The 15377-nt window shown below is 59.2% G+C and overlaps 1 protein-coding gene across 8 annotated transcripts in view; it reads right to left on the reverse strand.

The window, feature by feature from the left end:
- OTOF (otoferlin) overlaps positions 1-15377 on the reverse strand; it is a 93705-nt gene that overhangs the window by 15651 nt on the left and 62677 nt on the right. For all 8 annotated transcript variants that reach the window (XR_009248280.1, XM_058682781.1, XM_058682780.1 and 5 more), the window contains 18 exons: positions 13653-13715; positions 13181-13265; positions 10467-10626; positions 9922-10108; positions 7775-7961; positions 5825-6048; positions 5256-5364; positions 4562-4742; positions 4349-4469; positions 3661-3761; positions 3444-3534; positions 3183-3299; positions 2693-2845; positions 2149-2338; positions 1944-2068; positions 1459-1593; positions 595-756; positions 328-447 (listed from right to left, as the gene is read on the reverse strand). Coding sequence is in view for 7 of the 8 variants with exons in the window: in XM_058682781.1 (XP_058538764.1) it covers positions 328-447; positions 595-756; positions 1459-1593; positions 1944-2068; positions 2149-2338; positions 2693-2845; positions 3183-3299; positions 3444-3534; positions 3661-3761; positions 4349-4469; positions 4562-4742; positions 5256-5364; positions 5825-6048; positions 7775-7961; positions 9922-10108; positions 10467-10626; positions 13181-13265; positions 13653-13715 (2511 nt within the window). In the remaining variant the exon portion in view is untranslated. The remainder of the gene's footprint in view (positions 1-327; positions 448-594; positions 757-1458; positions 1594-1943; positions 2069-2148; positions 2339-2692; positions 2846-3182; positions 3300-3443; positions 3535-3660; positions 3762-4348; positions 4470-4561; positions 4743-5255; positions 5365-5824; positions 6049-7774; positions 7962-9921; positions 10109-10466; positions 10627-13180; positions 13266-13652; positions 13716-15377) is intronic.

The raw sequence follows: 15377 nt of genomic DNA on the forward strand, positions 1-15377 counted from the left end.
GGTGTCCTTAAGGCGCTTCGGGGCGAGGGTGGGTGTGGGGGTGAGGACAGGAGGGCCGGGGAAGGTCCCGGAACGAGGCAGTGTAACTCAGTGCAGGCTGGGCAGCCACTGGATGGGGGGCGGGGGGGAGCCTGGCTCTGTGCTGGCTCTGGGTGTGACCTTGGACAAGTCACTTTCCCTCCTAGGCCCTCAGTCTCCCAGGTGCCAACCACGTAATGTGTGCACAAGAGCCCTGCTGGAAAGAGAGTGAAGGGGGCAAGGAAGCCAGAACACAGCAGGGCCTGTCCAGGGCAGGGACAGGAGGACCCCGACGGAGCCCTCACTCACCTCGATTCGGTATTTGCTGAGCACGGGCCGGATGCCCACGGGCACAGGCATGATGGGACCTCGGTCCATGTCCCCCGGGCCGTTGATGGGTGGCAGGTCTGCCCTCCCCGCAGGCCCAATCTGGGGAATGGGAGTCACAGTATCACACTCTCCTTCCCCGTGAGTTCTCCGTCAGGTGAAATGGCCGACGCCCCGGGGCCCCTGATGCCCCGGGCCACCACCAGCTTCGGCCGCCCCCGGCCCTGGCCCCCCTCCCCGCGGCCCCACCTGCAGCAGCTCGAAGGCAGCCAGCAGGTCCCCGGCAGTGGCGTTGCCACGGTAGATCTGGTAGTACTCGAGCTGGGGTGGGAAGCGGGGTGGACAGTACGCCTCGTCCGCCATCTTCACCAGGGGCTTGGCGAAGGTCCGGCCCATGAAGTCGACTTTGCCCTGACGGGACAAATGACCGAGGTGGCCTCCCAGGTCCCGAGTGGACCGCGCACGTTCACGCCTGGGATCCCGGTCAGGCCTCGCCGTAGCCCCGGCAGCTGAGGGGCGGGTGCGACCGCCCCATTTTACAGATGGGGACGCCAGGCCTTAGGGCCCACCGCAGACTCGGCCAAGGCCACGCTGGCAGCGAATGGCAGATTCGGGACTGGCAGTGAGATCGTCCTACGTCTAGTTCAGGGCTCTCGGGGTATCCCAGCAGCTGGAGAGGTGGCTCCCCAGCTCTGCAGGGGTCGCCTCAATCCTTGCTTGCCCACTCCAGAGCTCCCACGGAGAGCCGTGGGGCCGTTGCTGACTGCAGGAGGTGTGGGCAGGGGGCTGAGGAGCCCAGGGACGTGGGCAGGCTGGAGATAGCAGGCCTTGCTGGCAGGTGTCCTGGTGATTCTGGGCCTGAGCTGGGCCGGTCTGTGGCAGGAGGTGGGGACACCCTGGCCCAGCTCCTCCCTGAGATCCCGGCGGCCCACGGCATCGGGCAGGGGTTGGCCGGCAGTGACAGGGCAGGAGACATGTGGCTGCTGGCCCGCCCCCACCCCAGCTTCCCGGCAAGCACCCTGGTGCTGGGTGCAGACAGCCGGAGGTGGCTGTCGAGGTAGGTGCAACGCAGGGACGAAGGCGTAGGTCCCTGGTTCTGGAGCCCACCCGTACCATGGTGTCCTGGTCATAGATTTCGATGACGATGATGGGGGGGTCATCCCGCAACTCATGGGCTTCGCCATATAGCTCCAGGTTGTCGAACACCAGCATCTGGTCCCAGGTGGGGCACAGGGTCTCATTCAGCACCTGCGGCACCGGGCAGCGGGGTGGTGGGTAATGCGCGGGGTGGGGGTGGGGTGGTGCAGGCAGATACGTGAGCAGGAGTCACCCCCAGTCGCCGCAGCTTCCAGGGACTCCAGGGAAAGGGTGTCATGTTGGTCCCAGGGCCCCTCCCAACCCCCATGTCTTTCCTTTCCTCTGTGGTGGATGCAACCACAGTTAAAGCCTTTACCAGTGTGGCGGGGGCCTGCAGACATCTGCGAGGCTGTCCTCCAGGGATCTGGGGTGCTGGCTGATCTGTTCTTCCAGGTCCCACACACTCACAGGCTCCCCAGTACTCCAGAGCAGAGCCACTCCCTCCTGCCCCGGGCCCTCACCTCCGTGCACTGACTCTGGTTGATGAAGAAGACGCGGGCGAAGGGGTCCGAGAGGCCGCTGCTGTCGGCAGCGAAGAGGCTGCGAGCCTGGTACATGTGGGCCCGGAGCTGGAACGCCTGCTTCTCTGTGGGGTAGAGCAGGCTGAGGGTCCCGGAGCCGGGGCTGGGAGCCAGGGGCGGCCCAGGCCCAGGGGCCGTCACTCACTGGTGTAGACCAGGCTGATGGGCGGGAAGGCGTGCAGGCCCAGGCCCTGGGCTGCCTTGACCTCCTCGAAGCCGCAGGGCAGGCCGCACAGGAAGTCCTTGCGCTGCTTGCTCAGGCCCAGCCACAGGTAGAGTTCCAGCTTGGCCTGCACCGTCCAGCCCACGGAGCCGAAGCCCCGCTTGCCCGGCAGCTGGGGGTGGGCGTGGGGTCAGCTGCCCGGCCCCGTGGGGTGAGGGAGGGGCGGGAGGCCTGGCAGAGGCCTTGGTCAGAGCTGCCCCTGCCCCTCCAAAGCTGTCCCACGGGACGGGAGGGGGGCGGGGGAGGGGGGCTGGGGTGGGAAGAGTGCGGGGGGGGGGGGGGCCAGGTGCTGCCCCCTCCCCCTCTTGCTGTTCTCTCCAGCTTTTCTCTGAGCACCTGCCAGCCCCAGGGCTGGGGGCTCACTCCCTCCAAGGGGAGGCTGATCCCTTGAAGGAAGCCAGATGCAAACCCTGGCCCCTAGCCCCGCCCCCGCCCCCTCCCCCCAGCCTCGCTCCCCTTCTGGCACCTTGAGGAAGAGCGTCTTGACCTTGGCGCAGTCCTTGCCCAGCTCCTCCTCAACGATGGAGAAGAGCAGGTCCTTGGAGGGCACCCTGGCGTAGGCGGTGCGCTTGTTGTTGTTCATCATCCAGATGAAGACGTCGGGGATGCTGTGCTGAGGCTGGGGTCAGGGGCGAGGGGGGCCGCTAAGGGAGGGGTCCTGCCACGGGGCCCGACTGACCCTCAGCATCTCTGCCTCAGAGGGCCAGGCCTGGGTCTGCAGAGCAGAGGGGACCCGGATGCCGGGTCCTCCTTCCCCTCCCACGGGTGGAGTGGAGAGAACACACGACGGGACGAAGGGCTTGTTCACCACCCCCCGTCCCCTGAGGGCTGTCAGAGAAGGAGGGGCCTCCTCGGTGGTCCTGCCCAGCCCCTTCCTGTGCAGCAACCCCTTCTCCGCTCTAGTCACTCCGGTTTAGGGGATGGGCACCCCCTCTCCGCGCTGACGGGGGCCACACCTCGTCTGCCAGGAAGCGCAGTTTCTGCAGGAAATTCTGGCACAGCCTCAGCTTGTCCCGCACCGTGTGCCGCTTCACCTGTGCCCGCAAGGTCTTGGCCTGCTGCCCCATACTCTCCTGTGTGTGTGGGGGGGGTGCTATGAGTGGGGCTCAGGCCATGCTGCACGGTGGAGGGGGCTGGCCCTGGTGGCCGTGACCTCGGAGACAGATGTCCCCCCCCACCTCCGGCACCCTCCCCCCCCAGCCCCGGTGTGTCCTCACCAGCTCCCGCAGGCAGGACTTGAGGCGCTCCCTGTCCAGCCTGGTGCGGGACGAGTGGCCCTGGTCCTTGTCAGCGAGGGAGAGGAAGCGGCTGGGGGACAAGGGGGGCAGGGCTCAGCGGAGCCCATGGGCTGGCAGCGGGCCTGCAGATACCTCCTTCCTTGCCCAGCCCCCCCCCCGCCCTTCCAGCCCCTTGCTCCCCACCCTCCCGTCTCACTAGCAGCCACAGCTGAGCTCCTCCAGGACACCCCTCAGGCGACGCTCCGGATAGGACTTCTCCGTCTTTATCATCTCCTGTACGTCGTTCAGGCCTTCTTCCTGTGGCCCCGGAGTGAGGGCGTATGCTGAGCTCCAACCCCCCCACCTCAGCCTCCCCAGACATCTCCCCCCATGCATCAGGGGACCGCGGGGCTAGCGACCTGGGACCTCTCACTAGCGCCATGCTCCCCTGTCCCCTTCCCCAGGGTCCTGCCACTTTACGGAAACCACCAATTCCCCAGGTTCTGTTTCTTCCAGAAGGAAGAAGCCCCCTCTCGGCTGTGGGGCTGTGGTCCCGGTGGACTTGCTGGGGCTGGGCAGAACTCAGGGCTAGATGGGGGGTGGGAGGGCAGTGCGGGCCACAGGCAGAGGGAGTGGCCAGCAGCCCCCAGGGGACACCAGGACCGGATGGGCCAGGACTCCCAGACTCCACTCCAGGTAGCCCTTGGGCCCTCCGCCCACTCCCAGGACATGGGAGCAGGGACAGGAACAGAGGTCCCGCTGGGGCTATTCCTGCGATCCTCACCCCCTGTCCCCCACCCTCCCCTTGGCAAGCTGCTGGGCAGGCTGCCTTGTGTGCTGCAGGGGAGGCTCCCAAGCTGGGCAAGGCCCTCCGAAGCACCCCGCGCCCCCAGCCTGGCCCTGACCAGCTTGTCCGCGATGTGGTCCATGATGTTGGCGTTGTAGAGGCGGCGACGCTGGTCCGGCCACCAGCTCTTGATGTAGATGCAGGGCTTGCGCTCCAGGTAGGGCAGATGGAAGTAGTTCCTGGGTGGGAGGAGGTGGGGGGTTGAGGACTGGGGCCCCCGGAGGTGGGAGGGCCAGGCCATGAGAGTCGGGAGTCCATGCACCTGGCTCACCTGTCGGTGATCTGGGGCCGCATGGGCGGAGTCGAGGACACCGAGGCCAGGTCCCCACCCTCACCGGCATCTTCATCACTGGAGTTCTGGATCAGATCTACTTCTTCTTCATCCCCAGGCTCCTTCCGGGGCCTGGGCCGCTGGGGCCGCGACAGGCCATCAACTTCGTTCCCATAGTTGCCTGGAGGCAGAAAGCGGCGGGTGAGGGCCTAGAGTCTTTTCCCCCCAGGCTCCTACCAGCTGATCCACTACTTCAGGTTTGTGGGAGCGAAGAGGTGAATCAGGGAGTGGGGAGGGTGCCCCGAGTCTACCTGCTTGGACACGATAGAACACTAACCGGGGGAAGGCGCCCACGTCCTCCGCCCCTTGCAAAGATCTTGCTAGCGGCCCTGCTGACCGCTGAGCTCGAGGTCCAGCTTCGGGCAGGGCTGTATTCCTACTCTGTCCCCTCTCCCTTCTGCAGGGAAGACTTTCTTCCTCATGTCCGGAACACAGCTCAGCCCTGCAGGTGGTACCCCTGTGGGCAGGTGTGTGCCCTCGAGTAGGCACACTGGGTACTATGTGGGTGCTTCGGGACGTGCAAAGGGAAGCGGTCAAAGTTTCCCTCCCCTGCCCCCGCCTGTGGTGCAGGGCCTGGCGGTCACTACCCAGCAGCTCCCAGGCCTGAAGATCCCTCTGTGAGCCCAGCACTCACCTATGGTCACCTCAAAGGTGATTGGCTTGTCTCCATTTTTCCGGTCGATCATTGAGGCCTCTAGGAAGGCTCCGAATAGAAAGAATTCTTCCATTTTCCCCGTGCAGCTCTGTGGGGAAGGTAGTTCAAACCATCCCCAAACCTCAGCAAGGATGTTGGGCCCGGTGCCAGGCTTCTCCCTACTCCTTTACAGACGGGCCTTGCGGGCTGATGGTGGGGGACATCCCACCCCATTGTGCCGAGGCCCAAATTCTTTTGCCCTCCAGCCTGGACATCCCTGGACAAGGACCCCCATGGCCAGGAACCGGGCAGAGATGAGGCTCCATTTGGGGACCTCCAGGCAGAGTCAGGCACAAGCAGTAGGAAGGAACAGAGGCCCCCAGCAGGGCGCAGGCTCCTGCTTCCCTGGGAAGGAGGCCTCGTCATGGGGTCTTGCCCTCTGAGGCAGACAGACAGGACAGCCACAGGCAGAGCCCAGGCCCAGGCTGCCATGGCGGGAAGTGGGCTGAGCTGGGGGCTCTGGAGGACAGCCCAGCGCCCCCCTCCCCGCCCCGCCCCCGGGACCTCACCTCCGAGACAGGCGTGGCCTGCTCCACCTGCACCTCCGTGGAGCTGGTCAGCTCAGGATTGGAGGTGTCCAGGATCTCCACCGCCAGGCCCAGCATGAGGCGGGCGCGGAACGACACGCCCTCCCCCAGGCCCTCATTCAGGTCCTGGTGCTCGTCCAGCAGCGTGTAGTTGCGTGTAGAGCCGTACATGTTCACCCAGGCCGGGCCCAGCGTGGGCAGGAAGCCTGTGGGCCACGGGGAGAGGGACAAGGGGCTCACCCGGGGTGGTGGGACCTCTTGTGGGGGCTCCGGCTTGCACCTCCTGGTTGCAGAGCTGAGGACCCCGTGCCTTGCTCGGTGAAATGTCTGAGGCCAGAGACAGCCTGCGGGCCAGCGAGCGGCTAACAGGAGGCTGCAGGGAGAGCTCGCGTCTGCTGTGCGTGGGCAGGCTTGGGGGGGGGCCTTCCCCCTGGCCAGGAGCACTTCCCTGGGTCACGCTCCCTGCTTCCTGGCATGCGGAGCAGGGCTGCCCACAGCCCATTTGAAAGACAGATGCCAGCTCGTCTCAAACTCCTCAGCGTGGCCTTTTGGCCCTTTGCTGCCTGTGTAGCTAGGCACCTCACCGGGCATCCCACCCGCTTCCGCTGACCTCCCCCTTCCTCTCCGAAGATCCCCGCTCTGTCCGGGGAGGCCGGCCCAACGCCTCGTCCCTACTAACTTCTCCCGTTTGTTGGAATTTGTGGTCTCCTGTGTGACACAGGGTCCAGTTCTGCTGCGTGTGCTTTGTTGGTTTGGTTTTCGTTCTGCCTGGTTTAAAACAAATTATAGCCTTTTGTAGCAACGTGGATGGAACTGGAGAGTGTTACGCTAAGGGAGATAAGTCACACAGAGAGAGACAGATACCATATGTTTTCACTCTTATGTGGATCCTGAGAAACTTAACAGAAGACCATGGGGGAGAAGGGGAAAAAAAAAGTTAGAAAGGGAGGGAGCCAAAGCATAAGAGACTCTTAAAAACCGAGAATACACTGAGGGTTGATGGGGAGTGGCGGGGTGGGTGATGGGCATCGAGGAGGGCACCTGTTGGGATGAGCACTGGGTGTTGCATGGAAACCAATTTGACAATAAATTTCATATTAAAAAAAAAACAAATTATACCACTTAAAAAAAATCAAGATATACTTTACAGGATATAAAATTCACCATTTTAAAATGTGATCCTTTACATAATAGAAAGTTCGCCGCTCTAAAATGTGCATTTTGGAGGTTTTTAGTATATTCACCGTGTTGTACAACCATCACCTAATTCCAGAACACTTGCATCCCTTCCCCCAAGAAACCCTGTACCTATTCGCGGTTAGTCCCACTTCCCCTCCCCCACAACCACTAACCTACTTCCTGGTTTTACGGATTTGCCTATTCTGGACATTTCGTATACACGAAATCATATGATATGTGGCCTTTTGTGCCTTTGGCCTTAGGTTTTGAGCATTTGGTAGCACATCCACCTTTCTAGTCCCCAGTGAACACCATGAGGACAAGAATGGATACTTCTCTTGCTCTATTTCCCTGGTACCCAGTGCCTGGGTCCTAGAAGGGGTCAGTCCCTACAAGTCTGTAGATAGGGACTATGGCAGCAGTCCACACATACATATATGTAACCTATATGTATACACACATAATTATTTTCATCTTATAGATGGGGAAACAGGTTCAAAGATCACACAGCTACTAACTGTCAGGGCTGGGGTTCAAACCCAAGCAGCCTGGCTCAGGCAGGCTCTGTCAGCTCTGTGCAGACCTGAGCCATGACTTTCCTTTGAGGCAGGGGTTCCTGACCAAGCCCTCACAATGCCCAGGCCCTTCAGGCTGAGGTGTGAGATGGTGGAGGTGTGGAGGTGTGAGGGGGGAGGTCTTACTCCCTCCTTCTGTTCAGTCCCCTCCCCTCTAACCCAGTCTCCTGCTGCTGACCTTTGTCTCCATCATTAGAAATCTTGCGCAGGTCAATGAAGTGGGTGCCGATGGCCACGTCGTTGACCTTGTCGGAATCTCGGATCTGCACCTTCATGCGCTTGCAGAGTGGGGGGAACAGGTCCGTAAAGACGACCTGCTCATTCCACAGCGGCTCGTAGCTGCTTTTCTGTACTGATGTCTTGCCCTGGTGGGAGGGAGCAAAGGTTAGGGTTTGTGTGTGTGTGTGTGCGTGCATGTACGCATATGTGTGGTGTGTGTATATCACATGCATGCATATATGTATATGTATGTGTGGTGTGTGTATGTGTGCAAGTGTATGTGTCTATGTGGTGTGCATATGTGTGCACATGTATATGTGTATATGCATGTGTGGGGGTGTGTGGGTACATGTTTGTGTATGTATGCATATGTATATGTGTATGTATGTATGTGGGGTATGTGTGTATGCCTGTGTGTACGTGTGGTGTGTGTATGCATGTGTACATGTGGGGTGTATGCATGTGTATGTGGTATGTATATGCATGTGTGTATTGTGGTGTCTGTATATATGCATGTATATTATATAATGGTGTGTGTATGTGCACACATGTATGTATGTGTGCATTCATGTGGGGGGTATGTATACATGTGTACATGTGGGGTGTGTGTGTGTGTGTGATATGTATATATGTGTGTGTATGCATGTGTGTATGTGTGGACTGTGTGGATGTATATGTGTATGTGCATTATGTATGCATGCATATGTGTACGTGTAGGATGTATGTATGTGTGGAGTATGTGTATGCATGTGTATATGTGTGATGTGTGCATATTTGTGTGTATGTGTATGTGTGGCATGTGTGTATGTATATGTGGTACGTGTATATGCGTGGGTATGCATGTGTATGCGTCGTGTGTATGCATGCCCATGTGTATTGTATGTATGTATATGGGCTATGTATATATGCATGTGGTATGTGTGTATGCATGTGTACATCTGGGGTGTGTGTATGTGTATATCATATGTGTATATGTGTGCATATGTGTGTACGTGTGTATGCATATGTGTCTGTATATGTGCAATGTGTATGTGCACAGGTGTATGTGTATGTGTGTATTCATGTGTGTAGGTGTGGTCTGTGTATGCATGTGTACATGTGAGGTGTGTGTATGTGATATGTGTATATGTGTGTATGTGTGATGTGTGTATTTGTGTGTATGTGTATGTGGGATTATGTATGCATGCATGGTATGTATATATGCATGTGTGCATGTGTGTATGTGTGTATGTGTGTGGGGGATGTGCATATACACACGTATGCATGTGTATGTGTGGCATGTGTGTATCCATATGTGGTATGTGTACATGTGTGTATGCATGTGTGTATGTGGGATTGTGTATGTATATATGGTATGTCTACATGTGTGTGCACACATGTGTGTATGTGTGTATGTGGTATATATAGGCATGTGTGCATGTGTGTATGTGTATGTGTGGGATATGTGTATGTATATGTGGTATATGTATATGCGTGTGTATGCATGTGTGTGTGGGATGTGTGTATGTATGCATACGTGTATGTATATGTAGGTATACGGGGCATGTGGTATGTATGTATGCATGTGTACATCTGAGGTGTGTGTATGTGTATATGTGTATATGGATGGTGTTTGTATGTATGCATGTATATGTGTATATGTGCTGTGTGTGTGCACACATGTATGTATATGTGTATATTCATGTGGGGGGTATACGTGTATGCATGTGGGGGATATGTGTATGTATATGTGGTATGTGTATATGCATGTGTATGCATGTGTGTATGTGTATGTGTGGCATGTGTATATGTGTGTGTGTACTTATATCTGGCAGGCGCTCTCCCCCATTCCAGCTTCTCAGACTCTCCTCCCTTTCAATGCTCCTGCCTTAGCTCTTGGTGTCTAGAACACAGAGGCAGGGAGGACCCCCAACCTGGCCTTGGCCCCAGCCCCTCTCAGCTGGAGCTCCCGTCACCTCTCACTCTCTTCCAATGCACCAGGGGATCGAAGGCATCACCCGGCTTCTGATTTTGCCCACATCCTCCTCCAGCCCCCCTCCCCCATCATCCCGTACCTCTAACGCTTCTCACCCCAAACCCAGCTTCCTGTATCCTGCACCCCAGTACCTTCTGGCCAGCAAAGAAGACTTGCACGTAGGGGTCAACCAGGTCCTTGTTCTCCCCGATGAACGCCTTCTTCACATTGGCCATGAGGCTGGTGTTCATACGGGGCAGCCCTTCTGCTCGGTAAATCTTCACGTAGAACCGGGCCCACTGGCGTTCGGGGGGCACCCCCTCGGGGAGCAGCAAGTTCCTGCCAGTGTATACAGCTAAGGCTGTGGTGGCCCAGCCTGGGCACCCCGGTCCTGCCCTGGCGTCGGCAGACCTTTGGGGCCCGGAACAATCTCCGTGAACTCCTGCCCCCCCGGCCCCCCTCCCCCACACCCCACCGCCTCAGTCCTTCCTCTCCTGGGAGGAGAGTCTGCGGACGCCGAGACCAGCCCTGCCCTCGGTCTTTCTTGGAGGAGCTGGGCTGTCTGGGGGTGGGCGAGGACAGGGGTGAGGGAAGTGAGGGGTGGGGTCTGAGGGCCAAGTCCTCCCCAGGGTCTCCTGCTGGGGAAAGGAAGGATTAGGTCAGGTGTCCAGGGGCTGTGGCGGGATGGGAGCCTCACCCTTCAATGTCATCCTCGTCTGTCTCGTTGGCCTTGTGGGGCGTCTTGATGTTGTCCCCCTTGCCCACCACGGCCACGTCACACTTCACGTAGCCCTTCAGCCCGGCGGAGATGTCGTCGGGGTCCGACAGGATGGCCCACTTGTGGTGGAACTGGTGCTCTGCAGTGGCGAGGGGTGGGGACTGCACCTGCCGCCCTGGGACAGCTGCAGAGCGGCGGGGCCGAGCGTCTTTAGGCCCCCGGTCCCCAGCATGGCCAGGAGGAGACAGAGGCTCCCAGAGGTGCGAGCAGCTGGGACAAGGTCCCGCATCCCTGAGTGTGGTGTCTTTGAAGAGAAGACCCTCCAGACTGGTTTCTTGGCCTGCAGCCCTCCTAGCCCACCCCTGCGGACAACCTGCACACAGCTGCCGCACAGAACCTTCAGAGAGGCTTCCCCTCCCTCACTCCTCCTTTCGAACCATCTGGGGCTCGCCAGTGCTTGGGGTATCTAGACCACGGACCTTGGCGTGGTCTGTGGGGCCTCCCGATTCAGCCCTGCCCGGCTCACCCCACTCATCCCGCCCTGCCCCTGTGCTCCTGCGGGGCCCGGCTGCTTTCTCCTCTCTGAACAATTCGAGGCGCTCTTCATACCCCTCTGCCTTTATAGCTGCGGTTCTCTGAGCTTGGAATGGCTCCTTCCTACCCTTCCCCCATTCGAACTTCTCTGACACCCGCCAGGGAAGGCTTGTTGGGCTGGGAGGTTGCAAGCACTCCAGGCCTCCTCTACGAGGTACCAGAGGATGGGCGGGGCCTCGTACGACCCTTCCTCATCTCCAGCAGGGAGCTGTGGTGACTGAGCAGTGTCCCGAGGCTGCATCTGATGGCGCAAATGTGGTCCTGCCAGGGTGAAAACAGGTCCCGGTCCCCGGGAAAGCCTACCAGTTCCATAAGATCCTGCTACCACTGACTCCCAGCAGCACCCAGGAGTCCCGTGCCCCTGGCATCGTGCTTCCAGCGACTCCGTGGCTGGGTCAGCAACCAGGGACTCATCGGGGAGGTCAGGCCAAAACAGAGGCCGTCAGAGTGCAGACATCAGTGCCCCAGCTGAAGGGGCCATGCCACTTCAGGCTCCTCTGAAGGGTACCAGGCTCAGGAACAGATTCAGGAGAAGCAGCAAATCTGGCGGTGGGTTACCCTAGTGGAGAGCCTGGACTTTGGGCCCCCCTGGGCCTGGGTTCGCATTCTTTTCCTTTCCCTGGACCCGCTATGTAAGCTTGCTGAGCCTGTTTCCTGCCGGTGAAACGCAGTGATGATGTCTACACGGGGCCGTGGGGGTAGGCCCGCTGGGACGGTGTGCAATAGCCGGGTGCCTGGCACTTAGCTGGTGCTCCCTGAGTGGCGGTGGTTTCCTCACCAGGACTCTACCGCCGGGAAGCCCAGGGGCCCACGTCAGGCTCCTCACTGACTCTCCAAACCCCTGCTGCCGGCACGGCGGTGGGATGCCTCCTCAAGGACGCCAGTGTCACGCCAGCCCACGGCCCACAGCGGGGACTGCTTCCCTGGGAGGCACCAGATCGAGACTGGCCCTCTTCCCTGCTCCCTACAGCGCTAATGGTCACCGGGGCCACCCTCTGCTGAGGACCACGGCGTGTGTGTGGCAGTGGAAAAGGCTGGCCTGGCAGCCGGGAGACCAGGTTCTACTCCCAGGAGGCTCCGGACAAGTCTCTTCAGTACCCTGGGCCTCAGTTTCTTCATCTTCATAGAAAAGCTGGACTAGATGTTTTAAGGTCTCTTGCAGGTTGAGTGTTCTATGATTTTGTGATGTTTGTGTGTATCACCTTGGGTCTGGGCTCCGATTCCCTAGTCTAAGTCACAGAGCGTGCACCAGCCGAATGTCTACAAGGTCGAACCGGAAGAAATCGCCAATTTATTTAACTTAATAGTTTAGTGGCACCTTGTCTCATCTGTAAAATGGGAAGGAACGCTGATGCCTACCTCCCTGTTTCGTGAGGGTCAAATATGACACTCTGGGTGACATTGTATCGTCCCTGTCCAAGGGCCCAATGGAGTCATTATTGCCTCCTGAGTGGTGGGTTCACTTCAGGGACACGGGCTGGGGTCCGGTGCCGGCTTGGATGCCCGTGGTTCCCGAGCTGGCCGTGTGCTCAGTCATCATCATCTGGCAGGCTGAGGGCACCTCCCCTGCCCGGCCCATGCCTCACGAGTCCTCTGGGCCACCCCTCAGGGTTCCCTCACCAACCGCATCCAGTGTCGGCCTGCGGGGACCCACAATGCTACTAGTCACCACAGCCCTTCATGGCTGTTCTCGGGAGGCCCGGGTCCCTCGATGGATGGTCGGCGGGCCCCGCATCCCTCAGAAGCCGCCACACTGCATTTGTGGAGAGGACAGTGTGGCTCCGTGGGTGTCTGGAGTCACACAGCCTGATTTCGCCCCAGACCGACTGGGTGACTCAGGGGAAGCCCCAGCGCTTCTCTGAGCCCCGGGCCCCTCAGGTCAAAAAAAAGGGGGCGATGCCCTTACCCTGCGGGGCTCCTGTGAATCCAGCAGCCTGAACACAGGTAGTCACGGCGGCCGTGTGCGGCACCCCATCATGCCACGCCCCCCAGTAGCCTCACACTGACTTTATGGTCCTGGCCAGGCTTGGCCCAGGGATCACCAGGGCGGGAAGGACGGCGTGTGCCACACTTGCTGAGCTGTGGGCACAGATACTCACCAGGCTGGGAGTACACAGTTCCCACATCCATCTTGAAGGACCCCACCAGGGTACCGCTTCGCAGCAGGTTCTTGGAGTGAATCACCTTCCGGGCAGAACCACCAGCCCCCAGTCAGGTGGGGCAGGGCTGAGGCTTTCCGCGGGGTAGGGGTGAGGTGGTCTGATGGTGGCACCACCTGTCTTTCTGGGCCATGGAGCCTTTCGGTGAAGCGGGAGGGCATTTGGCAGGGCAGGGACGGCTCGCTGAGGCTCAGCATCAATCTCTCCTGCCCTCATTTTTGCTGACTGCCAGGTACGGGTCACTAGGTCAGACCCTATACAGAGGCACCTGGCTAAACAGGTGACAGGGGCCCACATCAGCCCAGCTGTGTGTCTGGGCACGGGGCTGCCTTTTAACGGTTGGTCCGCCCGGAGGGGTGCCCTTTTGGAGGGCACACGAAGGTGCAGTTTGAGCTAGTGGCTCCCCACTCACCGAGATCTTGATGATCTTGTCGAACATGACGTCCGGAGAGACGTGGAAGTCGAAGACGAAGTACTGGAGGGGGAAGGACCCAGAGCTGCTCTCACCCAGCGGACAGCGGCTAACGGCCTAGGGCAGTGATGAGTCCCTCCCTCCTAGCAGTGCCCGTTCGTATTCTGGCCATTTCCCCTGAGCCCCGAAGTTCAGGCGAGCAGCGGTGGTCGCCACTGGTCCCCCCTGACCCCGCGGCAGGTGGGAGCTGTGTGGCTTTGGGCAGCACCCTGTCTGAATCTGTTTCCTGAGCTGTGAAATGGGAGTAACGACACCCAGCTCAGAGCCTCGGTAAGATACCACAAGATACCGTGCAGTTAATACAGGCAACACAGTGCCCTTAAGCCACGATGCTCTACTGCCTAGAAGGTCTGTCCTGATTTCAGCGGCATTGAAATGTAAAATAAGGCTGTGAAGGCACCCAATTTCACACCCAATGTGAAATGTAAAATGTGGTGGGTGTGAACTGCCTCCCTGAGCTGGGAGCTGCCACTCAGCCCCTGCCCCATTTCTCCTGGCCTTGGTGTGCAGGTGCCAGGAATGAGAGTGGGGGGGCAGCGCACAGAGGGACCACTGCTTTGGTGAATGTGTGGGCAGAGACAAGGAAGAAACGTTGCCAACAGGCTTCGGGTCAATGTCTAAGGAGAGTCCATTCCTGGCTTCTGGGGACTCACACTAGAGCACTGTGGGTAAGAGTGCTGCCTTTAGAACCAGATCTACCGAGTTTTTACTGTTAGGCCAATCGCTTCCTCCCTGGGTCTCAGTTTACCACCCTGGGATAGTGCTCGGGGCTGCCGTGTTGAACTGCCCCAGGGGCACCATCAAAGAGGGGGCGGGGTTTGGAGGCCTGGTCATGAAGTCTGAACGAGCTGACCCTTGTTACGCGTTCAACCCATGAGTGCACGTGGTCAGTGCCCCGTACACGCCAACTGCTGTGTGTGACGCAACATGTCCGGGTGGCACTGGCCGGGGGCACTGAAGCTCTGGAGAGGTGGGTGGAGATCTAGACATGCAGGTGACAACTGACGCCTTGGGGCTGGGGGCGGTACCGAAGGAGAGAACGGGAAGGGACCGGTCCAGGGCAGGGCTCCAAGAAGCAGCAGAGGGCACAGGGAGCATGTCAGGAAAGGCAGTGGGGGAAGGGCTGGAGAGAAGGGGAAAGGAACAGAGAGGCCCCCAGGGCGGGGGAGGGGGGGTGGGTCGTGGAGAGGATGGAAAGGGCTGGGCAGTCAAGAGAGAGGCACGTGGACTTATGCTTAGGGGACCGCATGGTCTTTGGTGACCCAGAGGAAGACAGTTTCAATGAAGCCAGGGGGCAGAGATCGAGGCATGACTGGGAAGAGAGGCAGTGGGGACAGCCCACATAGTTGGACTGTGAGTGTGAGGACAGAAAGGGGTGGTCACTAGGAAGTACGTGGGATTGGGAAAGACATGGCTAGATGGAGGGGTGGGTGGGTGGATAGACAGACAGACAGACTTCTAGTACCTGTCCCTGAGCAGTGGGGTTTCCCCTAGTTGTACTCGGAGAGAATATTTAAGAGTAGAACACCTTATAGGCAAAGGAGGAGCTGAGGGAAAAATGAAGGCAGAATTGGGGGCGCTGAGTGGACTGGGTAATGCTAGATTCTATGGGAAGAAGAAAGAGAAGGATCTAGGGCAGAGGGGAGAGTGGTTTAGGCAGAAGGA

The sequence above is a fragment of the Neofelis nebulosa genome, chromosome 9 (genome assembly GCF_028018385.1).
Source record: "Neofelis nebulosa isolate mNeoNeb1 chromosome 9, mNeoNeb1.pri, whole genome shotgun sequence".
NCBI lineage: Eukaryota > Metazoa > Chordata > Mammalia > Carnivora > Felidae > Neofelis > Neofelis nebulosa.